The 10,886-nt window shown below is 32.2% G+C and overlaps 1 protein-coding gene across 1 annotated transcript; it reads left to right on the forward strand.

Annotated features, from left to right (window-relative positions):
* Positions 1-6,683: 6,683 nt before the first annotated feature.
* On the forward strand, positions 6,684-10,602 carry LOC115240127 (dynein assembly factor with WDR repeat domains 1-like). Its single transcript, XM_029815098.1, has 8 exons — positions 6,684-6,723; positions 7,165-7,237; positions 7,437-7,640; positions 7,871-7,993; positions 8,185-8,369; positions 8,906-9,035; positions 9,785-10,083; positions 10,169-10,602. The coding sequence occupies exons 1-8, from the start codon at positions 6,684-6,686 to the stop codon at positions 10,363-10,365; spliced, it is 1,251 nt and encodes a 416-aa protein (XP_029670958.1). The 3' UTR covers positions 10,366-10,602.
* Positions 10,603-10,886: the final 284 nt, after the last annotated feature.

Consider the following 10,886-nt stretch of genomic DNA (forward strand, 5'->3'; position numbering starts at 1 on the left):
CTTTATAAAAATACAATTAAACTTCAAAAAAGAAAAAAAGAAACAACACAACATCACAATAAACTCATAAAAATATCAAAATTATACAAATAATTATTACAAAGAATTCATATGCGATATGTAACAATAATTATTAAGTTGACGAATTTCAGATCTTGTGTTGTATTTTAACTTTTAACATTTCTGGAAATAACAATAAAATAACATCAAAGTTATAATTTTGCACTCAACAATATAATTATTACATATAACATATATCACGATTACATTTTGTTGAATGAAAAATTATATAATTGATGTTATGTTACTGTTGGTGTTTACTACACAATAAATAAAAAAAGATTTTTGTAATATATGCAACAGTTAGATTACGCTAAATTGGGATTAGATAATTAAATTTATTGTTAGGCATAATGGGCAAATGATAGATATAAAATGCCATACACGTTTATATATAACCTCTTCTATATGGTTGAATGATAAATATAATTTAATCAAAACTTCTAACGTATTTTTATTCCGTGTATTTTAGTAATAAACATTTATAAATAATAATAATTTAAATTGCAAAAAAAATTGAATATAAACTTCATCAAATACCTCTGTATCTTCGAGGAGATAAAAGCGAAAAAAGAAGCTTCTATTCCCTGGTACGAGATAAGTACAATCGTCTTTTTTTTCAAACAACAGGACCTACTATATTTGAAGAAAAAGACGCTTGTCGTTATCTGTACCCGGGAAAATTGAAACTATAAAACTTGCAAAAGCTTCCTTTTTTCGCTTTTATTTCTTTGAACATACAGATTATTTAATTACATAATTTATATTAAACTTTCTTTGCAATTTATATTGTTACTATTATTGTTATTACTTTTATAAAATGTTTATTTATATAAATGTTTATTACTAAAATACACAGAATAAAAATATATTAGAAATTGATATAAATTATATTCACATTTATCATTTATAGTTGAATTATAAATTTATCATTTGCTTATTATGTCCAACAATGAATTTAATTATCTAACCCTAATTTAACATAACCTAACTGTTGCGCAGACAAATGAGTCTACTTGGTCTTTATTGAATGTCACAGTGGAGAAATTCTGTAGTTTTCACTTCCATACAAATAATATAGATCTTTTTAGCATTAAATTCAAAGAATAACAAAAAAGAGAACCAACTGTTGGGCATGTTCAACGTTTAAATTTGCGAAAGTACATTAATAGTTAATGTTCTAGCAATAAATAGTAAAATATTTTAAATGTTACATATATTTAAAAATGTAGCTACATTAACAATTACGTATATCAACGAAGAAACAAATACATAAATCAACACACAACTGAATCAATTATTGCAATAAAGAGAAAATTATATAACAGTTTATATATCTTACATTTTATGTTAAAAGTTGTTGTATTGTTATATAAAATTGCACTTTTAGGCACAATTTCTGCATTTTGCGGCGCTACGTTGGGCGTTATGTATTCGGAGTATTCTCAAGTTTTAAGTCGTTACACTCACAATTTACTCGCATGGAATACACTAAGCAAATTTCTGCAAAATACCTTACTTCTACATTTGGGAGTGAGTCCTTGGTCTACAAAAAGCAATAGCTCTACCATGTGGCCTCTTCAAATGTATCTATGAATTCTCAGCGTACTGGCACAGGTGCACTATGATTATTTAATGATGCTGCATTTGTATTAAAATTCTTAAGGATAATCAATAGCTAATCTTGATGGATCCCTGCCGAAAATGGTCGATTAAAACGGATTAAAAAAAAATGTAATCCGAATCGATCGGGATTTCTGCACCAAAAATGCGGTATTAAAACCAATTGAAAATAGTCAAATTGAATTTAGTACGCTTCAGGCAAGATTAATGTTGGATGATATATCTCCACCTCAATCCGAAATTAATACGATTTCATAAAGTTATAATTAAACCTGTTTTAATGCAATTGAATTGGAATTTACCATAGTCAATCCATAGGTAAAAATAATTCCTTTTAATAAAAAATTTTATCATTTCGCGCGTGGGCCGCCAAGTTGCGGGTGCACTATTGTATCGCGGATTGTGCTTAATGTGACGACCTACGGCAGCCACAATATCCATTCGATTATTTGTGTTTATTTGGATTGACAACAATATGGATTAGAATGTAATGATTTTAGATTGGAAATAATCCGCGAAAGCGATATTAAAGCCGATTATAGTTCGTTCGGAATTAAAATCGATTACTTTTTAATTCGGGCGCGGATTGAACCGATTAAAACCGATTAAAACCGATTAAAACGGATTATGTTTTAATCGGTTTTAATCGACCATTTTCGGCAGGGATAACCTAGCATATATTATATTTGTAAAAAATTTCATAATTTAGTGTTTCATAATTAAGTGTTATGCTTAGGTATTGCCGCAATTAAGTAAGAGAAGCTGCGTGTATAAATACATGGCATCAGTTACTATATAGTTGGAAATGTATATGCAATCCTCAAATAACGTATATATATAATCATTGAAATAAATTTGCTATATTCTATCTTCATTTTCAGCTTCATACATTATTTGAGGATTGCATACATTTCCAACTATATACTAACTGATGCCATATATTTATACATGCAGTTTCTCTTACTTAATTGCGGCAACACCTAAGCAACAACACTTAATTATAAAATTTTTTAGAAATATAATATATGCTACGTTACCCATCAAGATTAGCTATTGATTATCCTAAAGAATTTTAATACAAATGCAGCATCATTAAATAATTATAGTGTACCTGTGCCAGACCGCTGACAATTCATGGATACATTTGAAGAGGCCACATGGCAGAGCTACTGCTTTTTGTAGACTAAGGACTCATTCCCAAATGTAGAAGTAAGGTATTTTGCAGAAATCTCGCTTCCATGCGAGTAAGTTGTGAATGTAATGACCCTGCCGAAAATGGTCGATTAAAACATAACTGCTACAAACTGTGTTTACTGGGATGTTGTCATTTGATCATAATATTCAATCCGAAGTTGGCCATATCGCAGGGGCGAAAATGAAAAGATAAACCTTAAAATAAAATATTGGTAAAACTTTACAAAAGCGGATCCAGCCCCAATGACCTTGACCTTGACATATGTTGTCAAGGTGATGACCCTGAGCAACCTCCAAAAGGTTTTAGCCGTCGCTCGTTATTTATTAAAAAGTTATTAACAATTAAATTATACGATAAGAACAAGTATCAAATGCAAAAATGACGTGCGTATTTTAATCAGTCTGGTTTAATTGTTCAAATACTTGATCTTGCAAAATACATGCGTGGACGCAGTGGGTTCCGCCCCTCCCCCCCCCTTCGCCCTACGGGGGAGCTCCACTTCCGGAAGATATAACCTAACCCAAACCTATTTCTGATTTAAAACTAAAATTTGGTTTAAGTTAGATTATATCTTTCGGAAGCCCCCTGGAGCACCCCCGAAGGGGGGAGGGGAACCCACTGCGCCCACGTATGTATACTTTACAAGATGAAGAATATTACTAACTTACACTAACTCATGCTCTATTTAATGTACATGATGTCCAAAAATTGCATATAATTCGTAGAAATTCTTTTGTTAATAACTTTTTAATGAGCGACGGCTAAAACCTTTTGGAGATTATTTAGGGTCATGACCTTGACAACATATGTCAAGATCAAGGTCATTGGGGCTGGGTCCGCTTTTGTAAAGTTTTACCAAAATATTTACATTACTTATATCATACATCATTGTATTCGTTTCAAACAGTGCTACAACAGTTGCATAGCCCCCTCAATCCTTCGATTTAAATCCCTTGGACTTTTTTTATGGGGATATTTGAAAAACATAGTGTATTCTTCGCCGATAAATGACTTAAAAAAATTACGTGACCAGCGTGCTTGTTAAATAATTCGACAGAGACTTGGAATTTTCAAGAGAGTTCGCGATTCTGTAAAAAGAAGATGCCAAGCGTGTATGGAAATGAAAGGAGGACATGTGGGACACCTTTTGTAAATATCGAGATAAAGATTTAGACAGATTATCTTCTTCTCTCGTCGCATGCGACACGTAGAAGCCAGTAAATCAATTATGATGTTAACATATAATACAAAAATGTTTATATCTCATAAAATGGTGGAGCTCTCGACCTATGTTTACTAAGGTCTTTTTACTCAGTATGGTGTGTCCTATCTACCATATAAATATTGAATGGTTTTTTTTGGATACTGTATATATTTGTAAAAGAAGAATAAAGTTAAAATAAAGTTAGAATAGCCTTTTCTATATCTTAGATTAACATCTTATTTATATAAGATATAACATCTTATTTATATAATTATGATAAAATCTATTTGAAATTTGCCCTTTATACGCTGTTTGACGGAAAATAACCCGTCAGATTGACATAACTCTACTTATAGACCTAGTTTACACCGATATACTTTAATACGTATTAAGTATTACACTGGCCAATCATAGCCATTCCTCTATACTAGACTGCTAACAGCGATGTGACAGATGAAGTCAGGGCAGCCATTTACAATTGGACAAAACGGGTGCGTTCAGGGGGCTTATTACGGTTTTTGAAACAAAGTAAAAATTACAAAAGTGAGGAAATTTACTTGAGTATCTACAATTTCATTTGTCAAAATCTAGTAAATCTGTTCACTTTTGTAATTTTCACCTCGTTTCAAGAACCGTAATAGACCTCCTGGAGACACAACCGTTGAGCATCGCCTTCTCAACAGTCGACGTTGATTTGTTGGTTCTAGAAGTAAGAACCAATCATGTTTGATTGCTACTCAGGTTGTCTCCTGAACGCACTCAATATAACCTGTCAATCGATACTTACTTTTGAAGGGAAAGCTGCAATATTAATATAAAAGTTTTGTATATATTTAATATAAGTTATATTTAATATTGCAGCTTTTCCTTCAAAAATAAGTATCGATTAACAGCCTGATTAATTATATCTTGCTCAATTGTAAATAGAGTCCTAGATTATCAGAGAGGCGCTTTTGTAATTTTCACCTCGTTTCAAGAACCGTAATAGACCTCCTGGAGACACAACCGTTGAGCATCGCCTTCTCAACAGTCGACGTTGATTTGTTGGTTCTAGAAGTAAGAACCAATCATGTTTGATTGCTACTCAGGTTGTCTCCTGAACGCACTCAATATAACCTGTCAATCGATACTTACTTTTGAAGGGAAAGCTGCAATATTAATATAAAAGTTTTGTATATATTTAATATAAGTTATATTTAATATTGCAGCTTTTCCTTCAAAAATAAGTATCGATTAACAGCCTGATTAATTATATCTTGCTCAATTGTAAATAGAGTCCTAGATTATCAGAGAGGCGCCAACTTGTTCCACTTTCTGATTGGTCGATTAAAATAGCCGCCATGTTAGAATACAAAGTCTCGATCGGACACAATATATTCGAAATAATATTTTTACAAATTCGTTCGACCCATACTCATACTTTTTAATACGTTAGGATCTTTTCCTATTTGTTGAAAAGTCAATTTCTAATGCACGAGTCAGAAGTTGGCTATAATGCAGGGTAGAAAGTGAAATGGTAGACGTCGTCCGCGATATTTCAAGTCGATAAAACTCGTATAATATGTAAAATATTTACATTATATCATACATCGTTGTATTTGTTTCAAATAGTGGTACAACTTTTATTATATCGAAATATTCATATTATTATAAAAAAATTATGCATACCTCTCTGTTCATTAACACAGATAGCTTTTGGAAATAATCACTATGCTCACAATAGAGTTTAGTTTGAATCATTTAATTTGTATATATAATATATATTTGTTATGGTCTATCTCTTTTTAAAAGATAAAAGGGGATGGCCACTTTTGGTGGGACACCCTGTATATACACGCACGCACGCACGCATATATACAGGGTGTCTGATAATAATCGCCCCACCCGTAATGTGCAGGTAGAGTGGATTAAACTGAACAGAAAAGTCCTGTAACATTTTTTCTCTATAACGTTTAATAAAGGAGTTATTATTGAGTAACATCTGCTAATCAGCGCCGACCTTTAGCCGCGCGCCTGGTGGTGTGCGTGAGCGCTCCGTCGCTACGGCGGCGTACACTACCAGGCGGGTAATTCACCGATGTGCGTCCGGCTAAAAGTCGGCGCTGATTGACCAGATTTTACTCAATAAAATATAATATAAAATAATTTATAATTTAATTTATGTATAAACTCAAAATATAATATGGGAATTACACTCCTATTTTGTATTACAAATAGGCAGTAAACGAATAAATTTCTATTTATCCTGTCGGTTCCAAACAATCAATTTAATATTCTTGTAATATTCTAGTTTTAGTATATTTAGTCTGAAATTGATCAAACGAGTCTTGACAACCAATCTCCAATGCTAGGCAACGTACATGTACGTATGAAATAATTTTTACAAGAATGTTCTTGAAGACTGGCATGCACGCACACACGCATGAAAGAAATGCGCTTTTGACAGTTCTGGTTGATGCAGAGAAAATGCGCTTTCGTTAAAAATCGTAATTCTTGACACGTGATCACATATTTTTTAATTGAATCGATGTCTCTTTCTCATCATATAGTGATCTGCAATCTTGTTTGAAACACTGAACATGTTTTAATTGGAATTTCCACATGAGGTTGCTAAAATTTTTGCTTCGTTATTTTCCACCAGGTAAGGAGATGATGTATTATCGAGTGCGTTAATGGTGTTTGTTTATATTCAAAGTTTGAATTTTTTTACAATATTCAGAAAGTATACATTTACGCACTTAATTGCATGGCTTAGCTGCTTCACATTTACAAAAAATAAACAGAATCATTATAAATTGCGTTTCTTAAGGTATCCTTATGATTTCGAAAATACTGGATAATATTAACTCGATTGTACAATTGTTTGCAATGCAAATTAAAAATTTTAATAGAATTATGTAAATGCGTTACTTAGTTCATGCACGTAATCGATATTCTTTTTATTCGCACAATTTTTAATAGTTTATTAAAAATTTTTTAGTACTAATTTAATATACAAAAAACGCAGAAATATTTTAAAATATAGTCAAAATCAAATTAATTTAATATTCTAAACTAAACATTGATTTCAAATATTTTTTAGGTCTCGCGCTAGAATACACACAAGGCGGTGATATCAAAACGAAAATGATCGATTTGTTAGATTTGTGTGCTGGGTAATAAACTATTTAGCTTTTACTATTATTCACCACTGTTTTTGAGTAAAAGACGATGAAAAAAGAAACTAAATTTTTATTTACTTTATTTATCGTTATTTCATTTTCGCTTTTGTTTTTATTTAAACATCGAACTACATGCATATTTGATGCATGTTTTAAAGGGGTAAAGCGAGAAATTACATGATTTACTTTGCAGAACGGACATAAGAGCATTAGCGGAGAGCATAAAAGCAGCTGAACCTGTAATAACCGAAAGTGTAATGGACCAGTTAGTAGAAACTCTGCGGAAACTGCAGACTAAAGTTTGCGATACAAACGCCAAACGCTACTACAAATACAAAACCTTACAAACCCATCTTTTGCCAGTCACTAATATAGCATTCGATAAGTTAGGTAAAAGGTACTCCGCATTAAAATTGTTACTTAACCGTTCATGAAATTTAGAAAATTTCAAAACAGATGAAATTTTTGTTATTTATATATTTCAACACATATAATACTTAATCGATCGATTAAAAGCCACTAAGAAGATATAACAGCGATTCGACATTAATAATAAATAAATATTATGCATCAGGTAATTTATCGAAACAAAATATGCAATCGGTACGTTATCCGTTTGATTGACAGATGCTTGACAGGTAGCTACGACCGAACTTGTAAAGTTTGGGACATTGACAGTGGAACGGAGCTTTTTACTCTCGAAGGCCATAAGAACGTGGTCTACGCCGTCTCCTTCAACAATCCAACTTCGTAAGTTAGTCACGATAATCAAAGTTAGTTTGCGACAATATCGACCCGGGTTGAAAGTAAGTTGGCACTTGTATAACTTATAATGAACAAGTTATTTTTTTTATCACACGCGCTTTCTATCACACATTCGTTGTAATGCGGTGGTAATCAAATTAAATTTATTACCGTTATAGTTATCGTTACCATTTCAGCGACAAAATTGTGACTGGATCCTTCGATAAAACGGCAAAAATTTGGTGCTCGCGGACAGGTCACTGCCTCGCGACTATGTGGGGTCATGATGCGGAAGTGGTGGTAGCTAAATTCTCACCGACGCAATGCAAGCTCGCGACTGGCTCTATTGACGCGACGTCAAAAATATTCCATATAGAAACTGGTATCGAAAATATCGCAGTGTTATCTCACATAATAAACACGCGCCGATATATATGGTTTGCAATCGATTGAATGTGATGGACTACTGTCGAGTCAATTTCTTGATATGCAAACAACGCGGAAATAGTTAATGTACTCTCGCTTATATCCGATTATTGCCGCCTTATGTTATCGCAATGGCGATATTCTAATTAAACAAGCTTAAATTAAGAGCGATTGTGAATTGTTGCAAAAATTTTTAAAAGTTTTGATTGTCTCTGAGAGGCAATTTAGACAATTTTGAACATTAACAAAATATTAATTGCATTGGATTCTAGGAATAATTTTATAACGGTATTTTCATATAAAATAATTAAACTTTTATCTTTTTTTAAGTAAGCAAAATAAACTAACTAAGTATCTTGGTTTTATTATTTAATCATTTATTAATTAAATAAGATTCATCCGAGATACGTATTTTTTTAGAATAAAGCAATGCTACCGGTATGCCATATCCTTCTTTTATATGAGAAACATAAACAGATTTGGATTCGACAGGTCAAGATTTGGGTACATTGAGGGGCCATACGGCGGAAGTTATTGCATTGCATTATAACAATGATGGAAATCAGATCATATCAGGTTCTTTCGATGGGACAGTGAATATCTGGGATACAAGAACTTTTGCGTGGGTTCTCTTTCTTATTTTATACTACATATCTTATCTTAATGCTATACCTTAAACGTAACGCATGATTCGTATTAAATTTATTATACAGGGTGTCCCGAAATTAAATGTCAAAACTTCGGGAGCGTGTGGGGGATTGATAAGCTACAAAACAATAAAGTCCTTTAGAGATTTGCTTGTTTTTGTTTCGTATTGAAGAAAATCGCAAAAAAACAAAAAATTTTTACCAAAAAACTTTAAACAATACTAAAATTATTAGATTTATCGGAAAGTATCATGAAATAAAAGTTGTAGAGCATGGAATTAAGAAAAGAGAGTGAATTAAAATTCTCATGAAGTAAAATTAGAGAATTGTAAATAAATACGTGACAACAGGAAGCAAAAACCAGCAAATCTCAAAAAGACTTTTTCTTAGTTTATCGATCTCCCACACGCTTCCAAAATTTGACATTAAATTTCGGGACACTCTGTACATATAAAGTAATTGTCAATATTGAAAAGTGTAGTATAACTGTTTGACATTTTTACAGAATCAACTTCTTATTTTTTTTTTAATATCGTAATATTACTTTTATTTCTTTGCCATAGCAGTTGTTGCCTAATATGTGTATAAACTCGTATCATTATTACACAAGTGTTATTTACACGCAAAATTATGTTTTCTTAAAATAATGTTCTTTTTTTTCTTATCATTTCAAACTTCATATCACGTGGGACTTAAAATAAAGATATTTTTACCTGACAATCAGGCGAACGAGCGTGTTGATTGGACATCACGCGGAATTGTCCAACTGTCTTTATAATTTTGACTGCTCGTTAATCGCATCATCTTCGATGGATAAAACTGCGAAGATATGGGATGTGAGAATGAATTCTTGCCTGGCTACTTTGCTGGGACATGACGACGAAGTCTTGGATCTTGCTTTCGAGAATAATGACAAGAAACTAGCAACAGCTAGCAGCGACACTACCGCGCGAATTTGGGATATAAGCAGCAATTTCCAACAATTGGCACTGATGAAAGGCCACCGAGAAGAAATTTCAAAAGGCAAATTTCTTATTGCGAATAAACGTCTCGCGACTATCTCATATTCATTTCAATGTACTTCAATTTCCTACAAATTTATTTATAGTTTGTTTCAGTCCAAACGGCCATCAACTTCTAACTGCTTCCTTAGACAGAACGGCCAGGTTATGGTCTACAGATGATGGTTCTTGCTTTCAACAGTTGAAGGGACATACCGATGATGTCTTTGCTTGCGCATTTTCGTATACAGGGGATAGTATAATTACCGCTAGCAAAGACAATACTTGCACGATTTGGAGATGATTTGATTGGTTTCAAGTATGCGCTTAGTTTTTGCTTATCGCTCTGTTTATCATTTATGTTGTATATTTTTATGTTCTCTAAACTTTGATGCGCATACAATCTATCGTTTTTCGATAAGCAGACGAATAAATGGCGATATCAAGCGCTTCCGCATTCCACTAGACGGTATTATCAAAATTTTGACAATGACAGAATAATATCGCATTGAAGAGAAAAAAATTTTGCTGCAAGATTATCACTATGATTGTATGTTTAATATGAAATCGACAAGTTACGTTATAACGTAAGAATTTGTTGCTCAAACAAAATTATTTTTTTTTTGTAAACTAAATTTCTTTTTGTTATACCGAAACCATCACTGTTTTAATGGCAAAATAAGAGAGAATCAATTTATTATTATAACAAAGTAATTTTTTGTAGATTTACGAAACCTATTTTTAACGAATAAATTTCTAATATTCTTAAGTTTTTTGTTGACCATATAATAATCGATAAAAAGTTAGTACAAAATATGTATATCA

The sequence above is a fragment of the Formica exsecta genome, unplaced genomic scaffold, assembly GCF_003651465.1.
Source record: "Formica exsecta isolate Colony F162 unplaced genomic scaffold, ASM365146v1 scaffold416, whole genome shotgun sequence".
NCBI classification, from domain to species: Eukaryota; Metazoa; Arthropoda; class Insecta; order Hymenoptera; family Formicidae; genus Formica; species Formica exsecta.

Bases quoted from the DNA above. Each gene is read 5' to 3' on its own strand.
- LOC115240127 (XM_029815098.1), top strand. From the start codon at position 6,684: ATGAGGTTGCTAAAATTTTTGCTTCGTTATTTTCCACCAG. The intron at 6,724-7,164 runs GTAAGGAGATGA...AATATTTTTTAG, and splicing joins GCTTCGTTATTTTCCACCAG to GTCTCGCGCTAGAATACACA. The intron at 7,994-8,184 runs GTAAGTTAGTCA...TTACCATTTCAG, and splicing joins TCCTTCAACAATCCAACTTC to CGACAAAATTGTGACTGGAT.